We start from the raw sequence: 17,342 nt of genomic DNA, 5'->3' as shown, positions 1-17,342 counted from the left end.
AAAATTGAATTGAATTGAGCAACCACTTGGCGACAGTGGGAAGGAAAAACACCCTTTTTACAGGAAGAAATCTCCAGCAAACCTAGATCAAAGAGGGGAAGCCGTCTAGCCTGATGGCTGTGGCTCAGGAGGTGGATTAGATTGTCTACTAATCAGAAAGTTGGTGGTCCAATCCCCAACTCCCCTAGTCTGCATGTTGAAGTGTCCTTCGGCAAGTTACTGAACCCAGACTTGTCCAAAATGCATCCATCGGAGTCTGAATGTTAGAAAAAGCTGCTTGTTTGTGTATGTGTGTGTGTGAATGAAGCATGAGTGACTGATTAAGAAAGCGCTATATAAGTACAGTCCATTTAACGGCTGGAGGCAAAGTGGAGGGAGACGAGCAGGTCTCCCTCCCTGATTATTTACATTGAAACAAGCCAGTTGTGGGTTCAAGTTTGTGATTACAGTGCTTCCCTTTAGAGTTTGCCAGAAATGCACTACAAAAGTGACACAGTATATTTCCTGGCCAAGGGGACACCATCTTGGCTCTTGACTGTTACATGTGACCCGGACAGAGATAGGCAGAGGCTATGTATCAAGTTTTAAATACTTCTACATATATTTAAATATTTTATTAGTGAAAACATGATGGAAAATCTGCCTTTTCCTGCAGAGGAGTTTATCGTGGCAGCTCAAAGGTTCGGCCAGGTGACGCCCATGGAGGTTGACATCCTCTTTCAGCTGGCTGACCTGTCGGAGCCTCGTGGGTAAGATGATCATATGAAAAAGAACTTCTTAATATTAAAAGAAGTTGTATAGAAAGTAAAGTAAAAGTAGAAAATGACATACTTCTTAGGTGGCTGGTGTTCAAACTGAATTATTTTAGATAGACACTACTGGCTTGTGTACTTTTTTTCATGTTTATTTCACAAGAAAGCAGAAAATATTTGGTGATTTTGAGCTGTATTAAACCAGTATAGAAGACACAATTGAATTAATACTTTAGCCAGGTTGCCGCCGCTGTGCTAGTCAAGTACTTGTGCAGTCTAAGACTATTCCAAACTTGCCACCCTGGAGGGAATATTTTGCCCCGGGGTCCATACCTCAGAGAGACGAGCACTCTGTCAAACTTCTCTGCAGTGGATCAAAAGAGTCAGACATGTATCCAGTGCCAGGGAATCTTCTTTCAGTCTGAACCTAAACCAAACTCCCATTTATTCTAAAGAAAAAAAAAGAGGAGCAGTTTCAGTCCCTGTAATCCGTGGCACAAAACAACTGTATATGTCTCACATTCCCCCACTTCCTTTGCATCTGCCTCGCGGCCCGACCAGTACGCTCATAATTTCTAACCCCGGCCTGAGAAACCACCTGATTATTATTTCTGGGCAATGGGATACTTTAATAGCCCAGTAGCTCCACTCCCCTTGATTGGAGATGTGAGAGATAATAGTCCCAATATACAGACGAGATGGGGAGGGGGGGTGGGATTTGGCGTTCCCAGTTCCCTGAGCCTGGGAATTCTGTGACCGTCAAAGAGATGCAATAGAGAGACATGAAAAGATTAAATATCTTTGTTATACTTGGATGAAGTGATAAAGGAAGCATGAGTCATCACTTTCTATTGGTCGGTTATCCAACGCTGTCATGCCAAGCACAGGTCTGGATTTGTGAATGCCACAATATTTTCATCTGAAACGATGTTGTCTTTAAACTCTGAGTAACTTCAGACTGATGGGTTTGCTTGAGCTCGGTGATACATGGGTGGATTGTTATAATCCTCTGAGAGTTACTTGAACCTTCTCACTCTCTCTCTTTCTCTGTCTCCACCAGACGTGTTGGTTTAGCAGACATTGAGAAGATTGCTCCGCTGGAGGAAGGCGCCCTGCCCTACAACTTGGCTGAAGTCCAGAGACAGGTAGAGAATATGAAGACTTGTTGATGTGTTTGGTTTCCTCTTCCACACTGGCAGCTCCTTTCCCTTTTGATACATTCTCTTAGGCTAAATGTGACTGCAAAGATAAAGAAGATTTACAATTTTAGGTTAATGATAGCTCCTGCATGTAAATAATCCACCAAAACAAGCATAGAAGTGAAATGCAGGAGTAACAGATCCAACTAAGTTTAGTCAGGTATAAAAATGGAAAGTTGGCCAGTACTCATCAGTCCTACTCCCTTTCAGTTGTTCCCACCAAGTTTTAAGTAATTTCCCATCATTGAATTGAACCTTAAAAGACTTTCTTCAGAGAAAACACCGCTTTGCCTCTCCCTGGCGTGCGGTTGACATCTTGAAAAACAAAAATCAAGAAATCTATGGAAATAAAGACAATCAGAGCCATCCTCAAGAGCTAATGAATGTCAAACATACTTCATGTTGACTATAGTGGCTGGATAATAAGAGCAATTTGTAACAAAGAAAATCAAGAAGGACGTGCAGATGGATGAGCAGAAGACTGTTTTCTTTCTCCAGCTGCTTGGTCAGGGCTGTGTTGCCTGGTGGGTTCCAGCACTACAGTAGAGGCTTGGCCAGGCCATACTGGAGCAGGCTTGGGCCAAAGGGGAGAAAGCAAAGGGGCCCAGCACTGCACAGACGCCAGTCCCACCACAATGAGCCACTTTAGGCCCTTGTGGTTTGGACTCAGGGGCTGGCCCTCAGTTAACTGGAGCTCTCTCTCCTCATCTTTGCTACTTCTTTCCCCATTTCTTTTTTTTTTCTTTAAATCTACTCCCCCTCTCTCTCATACATGTTTGAGTTGTTCTCTCTTTATATCCTGTTAACTTGTTTCCTCTTTCTCCATTAAACATGCGGACAGTATTGAAACGTTTAATCATTTCTTATGAAGTAGAAGAGCAGGATATGTGAAGGGAGCATGAGTACAGTTTGACAGGCGGACGTGCTCCAGCTGAGACTCCCCCACCTCTATCCTTCTCACTGCGCATGCGCACACACATACACACACACGCACAAACGCAAAGCTACAACCCTACAAAAGCAGCCACCCCCCAAACAGGGTCTAGTGGTCAGGGCTCAGGAGACCAGCCAAGGCAACAGGTACCTCAGGTGAATGGGGGAGTGTGGCTGTTACCACTCCTCTGTTCTTTGCATGGTGAAGTGATAATGATCACAAAGGTCTTTTTCAGGTGGCACTGAATACACCTTTGTGATTCAAGTTAATCTAAGGGAGTAACAGACTTTGTATCAGATATGTTAACAGATCATATGTTGATCTGATGATCATACCTTTTTATGTATACTCATATATGCATTGGGGGGGGGGGGTTATTTTTTGAGTCAAGGTAGACTTTGGAAGACATTTGGATGGGATATATAATATACAGTGTTCCCTCGTTTATCACGGGTGTTACGTTCTAACCCCGCAATAGGTGAAATCCGCAAAGTAGCAAACTGTATTTTTCACAATTATTATAGATGTTTTAAGGCTGTAAAACTCCTCACTACACACTTTATACACTTTTCTCAGACAGGCATCAACATTTGCTGCAGCAAGAGTACTGACAGGGACTAGAAAGAGAGAGCATATTTCTCCTGTTTTGCCTTCCCTTCATTGGCTTCCTGTTAAATCCAGAATTGAATTCAAAATCCTGCTCCTCACATACAAGGTCTTAAATAATCAGGCCCCATCTTATCTTAATGACCTTGTAGTACCATATCACCCTATTAGAGCACTTCGCTCCCACTCTGCAGAACTACTTGTTGTTCCTAGAATATTTAAAAGTAGAATGGGAGGGAGAGCCTTCAGTTTTCAGGCCCCTCTTCTGTGGAACCAGCTTCCAGTTTGGATTCGGGAGACAGACACTATCTCTACTTTTAAGATTAGGCTTAAAACTTTCCTTTTTGCTAAAGCATATAGTTAGGGCTGGACCAGGTGACCCTGAATCCTCCCTTAGTTATGCTGCAATAGATGTAGGCTGCCGGGGGATTCCCATGATGCATTGAGTTTTTCCTTTCCAGTCACCTTTCTCACTCACTATGTGTTAATAGACCTCTCTGTATTGAATCATATCTGTTATTAATCTCTGTCTCTCTTCCACAGCATGTATTTATCCTGTCTTCCTTCTCTCACCCCAACCGGTCGCAGCAGATGGCCGCCCCTCCCTGAGCCTGGTTCTGCCGGAGGTTTCTTCCTGTTAAAAGGGAGTTTTTCCTTCCCACTGTCGCCAAAGTGCTTGCTCATAGGGGGTCATATGATTGTTGGGCTTTTCTCTGTATCTATGAAGCGCCTTGAGGCGACATTTGTTGTGATTTGGCGCTATATAAATAAAATTGAATTGAATTGAATTGAATTTTCACACGTTTCTCTTTTGTTTAAACACTCTCAAAGTTCAAACCTTCGTAGAAAACAAGTCCAGTATTATAGAATGAAACCAAAGATCATACCCTGTTTTCAGGTCCAGAAGATGGGAATAGAGCAGCAATGTGTGTTTTTATTTTCAGGTATGGTTTTAGTGCATTGGGATCATTATCATGCTGAAAAATGAAGCCGTGCTAATTTGGGTTGCCACTGATTTTCAGTCCAGTTCTTGTGTAATTCGGCATATTACATTTTTAAAAAAGGAAAGAAAATATATGTTGTTACAAGCTGCTAAAGATACAATTTAAAATTGGTTCTTTGCTAAGTTATCTGTTATGTGTGGACACAGCACCGGCTCACGCCCACAGATAGGTGCCTGTTTTGTATTTGATTGATCCATAGGTCAGAGTTTAGCGGCTTAACAAACACAAAAGATTCCTCTGAAAAATATCAGGTACAAGACCTGGACTGAAAATGAGTGAAAAAGCAGCAAATGTCCAAAGAAAAACTTTAGAGAGGCCGGAGAACTACAGCTAAGAGCACTTTAAAAATTACAAGAAAGTCCCAATGGAAACAAAATGGAACAAAATCAAGGGTGACTTTTTCTCAAGACTTTTGCGCAGCATGACATCAGTTCAACAAATTATGCTTGGCAAGTAATTTTTTTGATAATCATGCTTGTAATTTTATTCGTTTAAAGCTAAACATCCTCCAGTTAAAGTTTGACAAGTTTTTCACCTTTATCATAATCTAAACAATTAATATCAGAAAAATACTAAAACATTATTAGGATGCGACTTAATATCTTTATGGTATACTTTGTAATTAATGACGTTCTGCTCATCCATTTCTATTTCTCCTGAGCATTATTTTATTAAATGAATGTTGTACTGTATACAAATGTAACTGTGCTAGACTGTCAGACGGATTTACTTGCGTGGGATTCTGGGTGGAAATAGGTGCGTGGCATACAGGGTTTTACAAGAATCAGGAGTAAAGTGTGCTGTCCTGTCAGGTGTATGTACTGCAAGCTCTCATCTTCAGCTCCTGTCTCACTACCTTACTAACGTCTTAATTGTCTCTTCTCCTGCGCGCGGGCAGCACTCGGGTAGCGACGGCTCCCGCCCCATCCTTATCCAGGTGGCAGAGTCGATCTACAGATTCACTCTTGGCTCAGTAGCAGGGGGTAAGAGTCACGCCCCATTGGCTCCCTACATACCTTCACCCCACCACCCACCCATCCATCCACCTACCTGCTTGCCTGGCTACCTACCACCCCCCGCCCTGTGCTGTCCTCATAAGAAAAGGGTGAGAGAGAATGGACAATGGCCCCTCTATTGCCCTTTCCTTACAAGAGCAACAGTCACTCTCCTGCTTAAAGAGAAGTGTTCCCTCTCTTCCTTGTTCTCGCTCAGTCTCTCTCCTACACTCGCTCAGTCTAGCTCTGTCCTGTCTCATGCCTCTCTGGGTGCCATGGGAAAACCCTCTTGTGCGTTCTTTTGTACCTTTGTGAGTGATGAGAAGACAGACGTGACGGTGGGGGTGAAGGGTGGTGCCCAGGTCTTGTGTTTGGCTCCAGACACCCCACTGTTTTTCCTCCTCCCTTCCTTCATTCCTCCCTTCTCCTCCTCCTCCTTTCCCAAGGGAGACAGCTTAATAAGGAGGTATGGGTCCATCATCCCTTCTTCTTCTTTCTCAGTCTCTCTCTAATTAAGCCTGTCGCCTTGGGTCGGTTCTTTTTGTTTGTGTCCGCGTGACAGGCTGAAGACACTACAACTCACAACACATCTTTATTAACATTATTCCCAAAGACTTCCCCTTCCTCCTCCTCCTCCTCCATCTCTGCTCTTAAAGGGTCATTTCACACAAATTACCAAAACATTTTTTTCACCTTTCTATAGTGGGATCTGACAGTGCAGGTAGTTTTTGTTTTGTTTTTTTAATTCCCCCCCCCCCCCCCCCCCCAATAATAAAAATGAACAGAGTCGGTACTGAAAAAGATTTTTGTCGGCTTTATTAAATTGCTAAGTGACATATGATGTTTGATAGTGAGATTTTGATTACTGATATAAGCCACAACTTCTTTATAAGATCACCTGTTCCACTCTTTTGTGCACAAGTTTCAGTTATGACATGACATTTATTTAAACACTATCATTAAGATTAAAACATGATATTTGTTAAGTCAAGCAAGTCTTTTCTAGTCTGTTTTACAGCGAGCGTTTTATGAATTCGTTTATGAACTTCCCTCCAGTCTTCCAAGCTCAAGCTCACTGGTGATTGAGACAATTTTGCTTAAAAAAATTTGTATGCACCACTTAATCTTTTTGTATACATGTATGAGGCTCTGCGTGTTCTTTACTGAGATTATTTTAGAGACTATGCTGTTAAAACAGATCACAGGTCTTTCTACTTAATAATTACTGTAGTCTCAATGAAAGCCACTATATTTTTGTACTTGGAAACAAACTAGTCTGTGTCTGTAGTTACACTTTGTACAAGTTATTCCTCATGAGTTATATAAACATATGTTAGCACTTTATCAGTGTTTCCGTTTGATGTTGTGAAACACAGGAAAGGGTTACAGATGCTGGTTAAGGTAAGTAAAGTGGGGCAAAATATTGTATTGCAACTCTTGAGACTGTTACCAATACACTAGGACCAAAAATTAAAAACATATATATTAAAAGATGCAGGTGGTCTACACAGTGCTGCAAATGCACTCACCGGCTACATCATTTGGGTACACCTTGCAAGTACTGCGTTGTCCCCCTTTTTGCCTTCACAACTGCCTTAATTCTTCATGGCACAGATTCAGTAAGCTGCTGCAAACATTCCTCAGAGATTTTGACATGACAGCATCACACAGTTGCTGTTCATGATGTGGATCTTCTGTTCCCCCCACATCGTAAAAGTGCCCTATTGGATTGAGGTGGATGGGGAGGCCATTGATGTGGAGACAGTGAACTGTCATTGCCATGTTCAAGAAAACGGTTTGAGATGATTTGAGCTTTGTGACATGGTGTGTTCTCCCGCTGGGAGCAGCCATCAGAAGATGTGTATACTGTGATCAGCAACAGAAGTCAGGTAGGCTATGGCATTTAAACCATACTCAACTGGTACTAAAGGGGCCCAAAGTGTGCCAAGAAAATATCCCCCAGACTATTAAACCACCAGCAGCACCCTGAAATATTACAACATGTCAGGATTGATCTGAGTCTAAACCTAACATCTAAATACTACAGCAGAAATCGAGACTTATTGGAGCCGGCAACACTTTTCCAATCTTCTATTGTCCAACTTTGATGAGCCTGTGTGAATTCCTCTCCTTTGCTAACAGAATCGATTCCTGGTGTAGTCTTCTGCTCCTGCAGTCCATCTGCTTCAAGGCTGGACATGTTGTGCATTCAGAGATGCTCTTCTGCATACCTTGTTTGTTACTGTTACCTATCAGCAGTCTCGCAATTCTCCTATTACCTCTGGTATCAACAAGGCATTTTGGTTCATAGAACTGCCACTCACTAGAGATTTTCTCATTTTCTGACCATTCTCTGTAAACACTAGAGATCCACTTTAACAATTCCAGTTTGTGAAACACTCTGACCAGCACGTCCGGCATCAACACCCATGCTGCACTCAAAGTCACTTAAATCACCTTCCTTCCCCATTCACCATGTCTGTGTACAGGATTAAATTCTTCTCATGGTTGCATTAATGTATTAACATTCAAACAGGTGTACCTAATGAAGTGGTCGGTGAGTGTAAATACATAATTCCTTATTGTCTTGGAATATGTGCCATGGAATAATGGGTATTGTGGATGATCGTGATAGCATGTTATTGTGAGTCACTCAGTTTTCCATGGGGAGAGAAATAGTAGTGGTCTTAAGACCTACTGTAAGTAAAAAATCTATTTCATAAAAACACTCAGCATCTAAATAAACGTGTCTCGCTCTCTGCAGCTGTGGGTGCAACAGCAGTGTACCCCATTGATCTGGTGAAGACACGCATGCAGAACCAGAGGAGCAGCGGGTCACTGGTGGGAGAGCTCATGTACAAGAACAGCTTCGACTGCTTCAAGAAGGTGGTGCGCTACGAGGGCTTCTTCGGACTTTACCGAGGTCAGCATACATGTAGAGAACACGCGAACCTCCAGTGTTATTTATTACACAAACACAAACAAAGACATGAACTTAATATTGAACCAAAGTTACAGAAATCCTGAGAGTTTGAAGTGTTGAGAAGGTTTCTGACAGAAGCTGTGGGGGTGAGTCAGATGTTAAAGGCTACAGAGTATAAAAGATGGCATGACACAGTGGTTATTGGACTCGACATTTTGAAGCCTCAAAGTTAGCATTTTGACCCCCGTTTTTCTTTTAGAGCCAGAAGTTAGCATATATGGATGATTTCTTTGATGACAATAAACATCTGTGAACTACTGTAAGTACTGAAAGTGTAATAGACCAAAAAATATCAAAACCTCACAAAATGGTCCTGACATTCACATACCGACACACACTCTGATGGATGCATTGTGGGGGGCGCAGGATTCAGTATTTTATGCAGACTAGAGGAGTCGAGATTAATCCAACACCAACCTGCACTGTTCAACATTCATCCCAAATCTGTTTTTTATTGTTTTGTTCATGCGTTTTAATACTGTTAAGATGGGTGTTTGTTCATGCAAGTCTATGAAGATTGACTTGTTTTTGGAGCCAGCTGGAAATTAAAATTTTTGGCTTCATTTTTCATCTTAGGAAGTTGCTGCTTTGTTGAGAACCTCTCATATGCATTCACTAAAATGTATCACAGGCACTTTCCACATAACTTTTATCAGTATTTTAAATAAAACTTTATGTGGTTTTAACAAACAGCTCTTTACATTTAGTCAACACTAAAGTAAATCGAATCCTTCCTCAAAACTATAGGTTTTCAGGGAAAACAACTCACTGGCAGTCAAATCTACAAAACAGGTTTTTAAAGTAAAGGAGGGGCTGAGATGAGGGAGTACAAAGAAGAATCGAGTAGTAGGAACAATGAAAGAGAAGGGAATCGAGAGAAGATGAGAGAAGAAAAGTGTAGGGTGGACAGGAGGGCGGTGTGAGTTCACCTCTCTGTTGACCTGGCTTCTTTGAAGTGATTACCGGCTGGCTGGGGACTTTCAGAGCAGCACAATGAACGTCACACGCAAAGCCACATACCTTGAGGCCTGTGTCACGATGTAGTGATGTCGCACGTCTAGACCTACACACCGGTGCAAACACATTACAGACACACAAGTATGTAGGCATGCAGGGGACTACTTGGGCATGCAGGTACGTACATACCAGGGCACGACACCAGTAATGACTACCTGCCCTGCCTTCAGAAACTGCGGTTAGAGTGTCTGCATTGTTGGGGTCAGATTAAAGGAGGATTGAAAAGAGGTCTCCTGGAATGACGGTGGGGCTTTAAAAACAAAAAATCCTACAATTTTGATTGACAGAACTAGGTTTCGTGAGAGGAAACTTGAATGCTTGCATTTCTGTGGGAAACAAAGGCTATGAAGAGTGAAGTGACAGACGCAGACAGGTCTGGCTCCAGATAGAAGGCGAGACAGGTATCCTGGCACCTAAACTGTAGTTATGTAATGTAAGTTGAAAGGGCCATCTCTGTTGAAACATTCTTCAGAAGGAAGGGAATTAACGGCCCAAAACTGCTTTACGGTGCGATGCTGGGACAGCACACGAAAGAAACACGATGGAGAAGACTTTGTCAAAATATTCGATAACAAACCTGTTGTGTATATTCTGTTTTCATGAACACATGTCTGCTGATTTTTCTCTTTTTCAGGCTAGCCAAAACTTGCAACTTCCAAATTATGTATATGATTGTGTGTGTGGTTGTTTGTGTGTGTATGTTTGGCCTCACTACACACAAAGGACTCGATTATGAAGTGCGTGTGCTACTTTGAACAAATGGTTGAGCGTGAGTGATTTGTGCCTTGGGACTGGGTAGGGGGCCAAGTTTCATTGTGCTCCGTTGTGATTATTTTTGTTTATTTTTACCCGACTCTGGGTTGTAATTGAGGTCTGCGTAAACTTTTGGTGGCTTTGATTTCTACACTGCCCGTTTTTCCTATTCTGGGAAGCAGTTTCGCTCACTTCATTTTCTCTTTGCCCCTTCATCCTCTTCTCTCTATCTCGCTGTCTTTTTTCTACTCTGATGTCCCCACACTCCACATCAATAGATTTCATTAGTGTCTGGGGGATCTTGCATGGTCGGGCGCATGCAGCGGGAAGCCACACATTGATGTGGAACGTGGGGAAGTGGTATATGTATATATATATGTATGTGTGTGTGTGTGAGAGTAGGGGTACCACGGCAATCTTTTTTTCTAATCATCTTGTCGTTTCCTAATGATAGGTCTGGTACCACAGCTACTGGGTGTGGCGCCCGAGAAAGCCATAAAGCTCACAGTAAGTAACTGTGTTAGAGCCCGGGCAGACACATGCACTCAGATTCACTCAGGCAGAGATTCACGAGGGTCTTTAATCCCTTTAAATTATTGTATGAGTTTTAGATACATAGTTACAAACACATAACTACTTCTTAACCTTCCTGTGTTTCTGCATTTGTAAACTGTCAGTCAGAGGAGCATTTACAGCATGCAGTGTAACATTTGTGGTATGCTAAGTGGCATACACCATCATTGAAGCATGTGTCGGTACATTTATGTCCATAAGTATTTGGAGAGTGAGATACTTTCTGTACATGATCACGGTGGATTTCAAATCAAGCAAGATGTAAAAAGTACAGACATTTGGCTTTAATTCAAGGAGTTTAACGAAATGTTGTTTAAACTGTTCAGGAATTGCAGTCATGTTTATACATACTCCTTATTTTCAGAGGTTGAAAAGTAACTGGAGAAGATTCACTGTTGACTGCTGATAGAAGCAGCAGGATGAATGGTGAAGTGTACAGGGTGGTACTCTCTGCTCAAGTTCAGCCAAACGCTGCAAAACTGATCAGTTAATCCAAAACTTTGGTTAATTTTTGGATTAACCCTATGAATTAAAGCTGAAAGTCAGGACTTTTATTACATGTTGACTGTTTGATTTATAAACCACTGTGGTCATGTATAGAGGCAACTTGACAAACTCATTGTCACCATCTAAAAACATATGGCTACAACTGTGTCTGCTGATTATTGCTTATGTTCTAAACCATACATTTTGTGTCTCTAGGTGAATGATTTTGTGCGTGGAAAGACAAGACAGAAGGACGGTACAGTCCCGCTTGCCGCTGAGATCCTGGCTGGTGGATGTGTAAGTAGCTGTTACATTTGTTGTATTTCTATGTGAGAATGCCTTTATTTGTTTGTTGGTTAAGTGAAGGTCAGATGCAACTGCTTGAACAGATTTTGGGTGTTATATCAAGGAGCTGTTTGAGCTTTGGTAGCTCACCTGGGAATGTGCACACACCATGTGATACAGCCTTTGGACATATCAAAAACTATTAAAAGCTGCCCTCTGATGCCTCAGCTGACCATTTTGCACATCCAATTAGCAATTTACATATAGACATGCTATTGAAGTTGCTTTAGTCTGCTTACAGCTGCTTTGCATCCCACATCGACCATAGCTCATTCTTTTATGATCGGACTAAATTGCTGCCACTGATGCCTGCTCTTTTCTGTACTGGCTCTTTTTTCGTTGCTTTTGCAGAAATAAAAACACACGAAAGAGCTTTTTACTCCCTTTTTACTGAAAAGACACAAAAGGCCGAGTCGTTTTTAAGAAAATATTATGAGCATAATCAAATGCAGTCAAAATACATATTTCGGCGTGCACCCTCTGCCTTTCCAGAGTGCACTGTGTTGGAGTGATGCTGCACAGCACTCAGGCAGTGTGTGCAGTATTGAGGCGCATGCATGTCGTAGCTATGCTGACAGTTGAGCAGACAGACATGGACTTGTTTTGGAGTCCAGGGGTTGCTATTTGTTGATGGAACCTGTACACTCGAAAGAGCAAACACACACACACTGTGCATGCTCAGAGAGGTGTGTGTGCATGAGGAGTACTACAAGCACACACACACACAAAGATTGACAGCTGCTGATACCTGAGTCCCCCCTTACTCAGTTTGTTACCTGCTCCCCCTCCAATCATGGGTTTTGATCACTGACCTGTCAAAGTCTAACCCCTGCCCCACCCTACTTACCCCCCCAATGCATGTACACACACACACACACACACACACACTCTTTCTTACACACACACTCGGTCCTACAAGGCTGGAAGCTTTAGCCAGGCCAAATGAAAGAAGGTCTTTCAGTGAACCCTCTTTTGATGTCGATCACTAAAGCAAAGTATTTCAGGATACACAAGTCATTATGGGTTTAGCTCCACTCAGGCACATTCAATTGACCTTATTAGTTCTGGGAATATGTTTGAGAAATGTTATGGCACACTACATTTGCTGTAACTTACATTCTGGATGGCGATTTTCTTTTGTGAGAGAGAGAAATGGAAAACATACAGCAAAGTAAATATACTTAGGACGTGCTCTGTGGTGTCCTGGGTGTGAAGAATAGTGGTTGCCTTTAAAAAAAAATAAAAATAATAATAACTCGTATGAATTTAAAAGCAGAACCATAAAAGTCGCAGAGAGAGGGGAGGAGGATAAATGTAGAGGAGAGGAGTGTGGATGGATGGATTTTTCCTCTTTTCCTCCGTGAGCCGTCGTGACAGCTCCTTTCATCCTGGCTGAGGCCCCGGTGTTAGTGCTGGCACTGCACTCTGCCTGCCACTTTATCTACACACATGCACACTCACACACACAGACACTTACACACACATGTATGGCTATCTTTATGAGGACCTGTTGCCTTCCCTAGCCCCTTATGCTAACCTTAACAAATCAGTTCGTTACCCCAACTTTAACATAGCGCTGAACCTAATCTTAACCCTAAAAAACGAGTCCAAACCCTCAAACATTTCTTTGAAGAGGGGTGAAAAAGTGTCCTCACTTTTCCGTTTTGCCCTCACACACACACACACACACACGCTCTCACACTCACACACAGATGTCAAACCTCCCTGAACCCTGTTTTAGCGAGGCTCCAGCCACAGCACATGAAATCTGTTTATATCATTTGGTAGCTGTGAAAGTGTTGGTTTGGACCACGATGTCGGCCTCAGATTCACAGTCTGTAAAGATGAAAAAAAAGGAGAAGCGAGAAAGAAAAAGAGAAGATATGTTTGCTTTCTGTGAAGAAAACTTTTCATATGTCAGTATCTTTATCTTTATCTGCCCCAAAGTGTTGGTTTTTAGGTCCCTTTTCTTTCTCTCCTCACCTCTCACGCTCCTTCTCCTCCTCCTCCTCTTTTCTGTCCTTAAACCTGCGGCTCAGCACCATTAAGCTCCGGTGCGGGTTTGCCAGTTTCTAATGATTATTTGGTAAGAATGGCATGCTCCGTTTACCGAGCTGGGTGGATGCTTATCTGGCAGTAACTGGCCTGTGTTTCAGGACTTAAGTTACACAAAATACTTGCTGGGTCATTGCTGACAGGAGGAGCGGGGTTGTTTGTTCCCATTCATTGTGAATGTGTTACAGTTTGCGTTTGTGGTTTTTAATGAGTTTCTTATTCAGGCCTGACGTGAGTTATGAAAACATTATCAGTGAATCTAACATGCGCACACCCCGGCCACAAATGAAGCCGTGATTATCATTTATAGACGGTGGTTACATTTTTTTCTATTTTTTCTTTTTGTGTTTTTGTGGGTTTTTTTTAGCTGGTGCTAATCTCCTGTGTAAGTGCGTGGTCGGCATACGTGTGTAGGGTTGATGGTGGGCGGGTCCTCAAACTTTTACTAAGCTCCTTTTCCAGCACACACACACGGCCAAGGAGCTGCGATCCGTGCATAAGGTGCTGACGTTCCAGGTTTCCGAGGATCACCTTGCCTTGTAATTACCTGGGAATCATCAGAGGACTGCCGACGCTGTCACTCCATAATCACAACCCTCAACCTCTCTGCCTCAGTCTCGACCTTTCCTTCACTTCTCTTGTTTTGACTGCTCCTCTTCTCTCTCTCATTAGCGCCTTTTGTTTATTTGTCTGACTCACTATTTTCTGTGCATTTCACTCTTTTTTTCCTGCCCCTCATGCCCTCCAGAGTTATGCAGGACTCTGGGGTGGTTCGACAGCACCAAAAAAAAAACCCCTCAACCACTCCTTTTTATCTCATGTTGTCAGATCTAATTGTCAGCTCATCTCTCTGAACAGTGTTGTTGTTTACCCATTTCGAATAAACAACATCTCTATCTCCTCCATCTCCAGTCTCATTTGAATCCAATTGAAGCAGCCAGCACTGCTAAGGGCCGGGGCCAATAGCCTCTTAATGCTTGCGCTATTAGCCAGCATGTAATCAACTAGGTTATTTCCATAAAACAAGTCATAAAGAGTTAGCTGTGAGATGCAGCAGCCCTCTTGCTATTCACAGCCCTCTCTCTCGCTCTCTTGGTCTGGAATGGAAGCTGTAGCCCATTATTCTTTGTGTTGTTTAAAAAAAGCAGCTGCACACACACCTTCAATGAGACGATTATAATCTCTCTGTCTGTCCTCCCTCCCTCCCTCCTCTTAAGCAGTACACGGTAATGCTTAAAGCCGGAGGACTCAAAGCAAAAAACGGTGCTCACGTTTGCAGATTGCAGCTTCTCGTAAGGCAAGAGGTGACGAGCACAATCCATCATTCATAACGATGCAAAACGAAGGAGGGGGAGAAAGGGAGAGAAACAACAACAAACAGACCAGGCCTATTTAAGACAGAAGTGGCGCCATGGCAACCGATTGCTATCTAATTGCGATGTGCCGCCCTTTTGCGTGTAGATTCGGTAACCACTGGCAACCGTTGGCAGAGGAGGACGATATTGGACAAGATGAGAGAGATCATTTTGAGAGCAGGTCAAAGCAAGAAGCGGGGAGAGAGTCAGAGAATTGGTGAAAGGGGGTAAAAAGGAAAATAAATAAAAATCTTGTCTCCATTTCCCAGTGTCTCGAAGCGTCCTGGAAATGCCGCCATGCTCCCCCCACTGCACAGCTAACCATTTGTCTTGCCCCAACTCCTTCACAGCAGCTACCTCTTATACACTTAAAAGCACCGCTGACCACAAAAAGACACAGAAACCAGCCTGAACTTGCTGTGGTGGTGCCCCCCCCCCCCCCCCCCCCCCGCCCACCATCACAAGTACAGGTTTGGAGGATGATGTGAAACGAGAGGTTAGGGAGAAAAAGAGAAGTCGGAGTCCCCGCAGGGTCTGGGTGATGAAGACAAACAGCTGACAGACTCGCGTGCATCAGCTGGATATTCCTGGTACTCTCCTCCTCTCTCTGTGTTTGTTTTGAAGTCGGTTGCTGAGGCTGCAACATTGCTAAAATTACATCATAAGCCAGATAATTGTAGCAGTTTTGTCTCATAATGATTTTTATTTCAGCACGTTATGTTGAAATGAAATTGCTTAAGTGGATCTGGGGCAACACTTGAATTCTCACGTTAAAGCACAGACAAAGCCGCCATTGAAATTGGGTTTAATTTGCAACGATTAAAGTGAGGGTTTCCCTTTTTCTGATGTTCGCTTTGTTTGTGTTTTTTATGTGTTCCTCCAGGCTGGAGGATCCCAGGTGATCTTCACAAACCCTTTGGAGATAGTAAAGATCCGTCTGCAGGTGGCAGGAGAGATCACCACGGGGCCGAGGGTCAGCGCTCTGTCGGTCATCAGGGACAAGGTGGGAAACACTTCTGTGATGAGAGGTGAAGGTGTAGTTAGTATATATTTTGTTTGATTGTCCTCATATGGAGCTTTTTTTTTAAAAAAAACAAAACTTAAGATTAGGGTCATTAATTCAGGTCCACACTAAACTCTAAATGATCAAAATACTCTTACATGGGTCTTTGTCCATGAAAAGTTTCCATGAGATTTCTGGTGTAAGTTCTTTACTACAATAAGCTCTTCAAAGCCCTCGAATGTTGCTGAGGACACGTTTAAGGTCACGGTGTAGTTTGTGTGGACTGGAAACACTGGAGCTGCCTACAGTATGTGTGTACAATCGTCTGTTAGCTCGGGGGGAGAATCTGAAAGTCCCGGTTTTATGTCAGTCTGTCGCACTCAAACTTACTCTTTCAATTGTTTCCACTTTATAACTCCTGCCTTTGAATAATCGGCTGAAGCCGGTGTGTAGACTGGAGAAATGATCTGTAAGTTCATTATAACACAAGACACGAGATCATTCCCAGGACAGAGAAGGGATGATATTCAGCTTTTTTTTTTTTTTTAATTTAAAACTCGTACGTCTTCAGATGCAGTTGAAAGACACACAAACTCGGGCTGATTTGTTTTTCTTTGCTCCTAGATTGTCTTTTCTCTTTTGATTGGCCTTGCAACTTCACAACAATCTATTGTTCCTTAATAATGTTGTGACTAAATCATATGTGATTTTTCTATTAACTGTTGTTCAATTATACGCATTACCTTACCCCACATCAGCTATCATTTAATTTGACAATTCATTGTGGTCTGTTTGAGAACCACAAACGGCACAATTTATGCTAAAAGCTGTATTTAACCTTAATTGCCATAATTGGTATTTTTCAGTGGCGCAAGGCTAAAAATTATAGTGTACTATTTGAGCATATAACTTGTTACTAATTTAGCAATCTTTGTTGTATTACAAAGAGTATGTCCTGTTTTTTCAATAATTACTATTCCTGTAAATATTTGGACTTCTAACCCTGGTCTGTTTGAAGCAGTGAGATGTTAGCAGAAAGAGCTGGGGGGAACCAGTGAATGAGCTGTGGCTAACGCTAACATTAGCAGCTTAACTGGCTTGACAGGGACATTAGTCCCAGGGGTGAAACAGAGCATGTCTAATTGAGTTACATAAATAAGTCCTAATGGAGCTTGGTGGGAGAGATTCTACCTCAACTGTAAACGCAATCAACTGTGAAAATGTCAATCTAATACCCGTGGTTACATTAATTAGTCATGTTTTACTTAAATAAGATGACACT

General features: G+C 42.5%; 1 protein-coding gene across 1 annotated transcript in view; it reads left to right on the top strand.

Annotated features, from left to right (window-relative positions):
- Window positions 1-17,342, top strand: part of slc25a13 (solute carrier family 25 member 13) — a 52,740-nt gene that overhangs the window by 24,735 nt on the left and 10,663 nt on the right. Inside the window, 7 exon segments of the mRNA XM_085147895.1 lie at window positions 656-749; window positions 1,813-1,897; window positions 5,394-5,478; window positions 8,255-8,413; window positions 10,698-10,750; window positions 11,519-11,599; window positions 15,941-16,111. Of these exon segments, the coding sequence (XP_085004021.1) occupies window positions 656-749; window positions 1,813-1,897; window positions 5,394-5,478; window positions 8,255-8,413; window positions 10,698-10,750; window positions 11,519-11,599; window positions 15,941-16,111 (728 nt within the window).

Source organism: Neolamprologus multifasciatus, chromosome 22 (assembly GCF_963576455.1).
Source record: "Neolamprologus multifasciatus chromosome 22, fNeoMul1.2, whole genome shotgun sequence".
Classification (NCBI taxonomy): Eukaryota; Metazoa; Chordata; class Actinopteri; order Cichliformes; family Cichlidae; genus Neolamprologus; species Neolamprologus multifasciatus.
The sequence above is the reverse complement of the archived record's forward strand: the minus strand, read 5'-3'. Positions and strand labels throughout refer to the sequence as shown.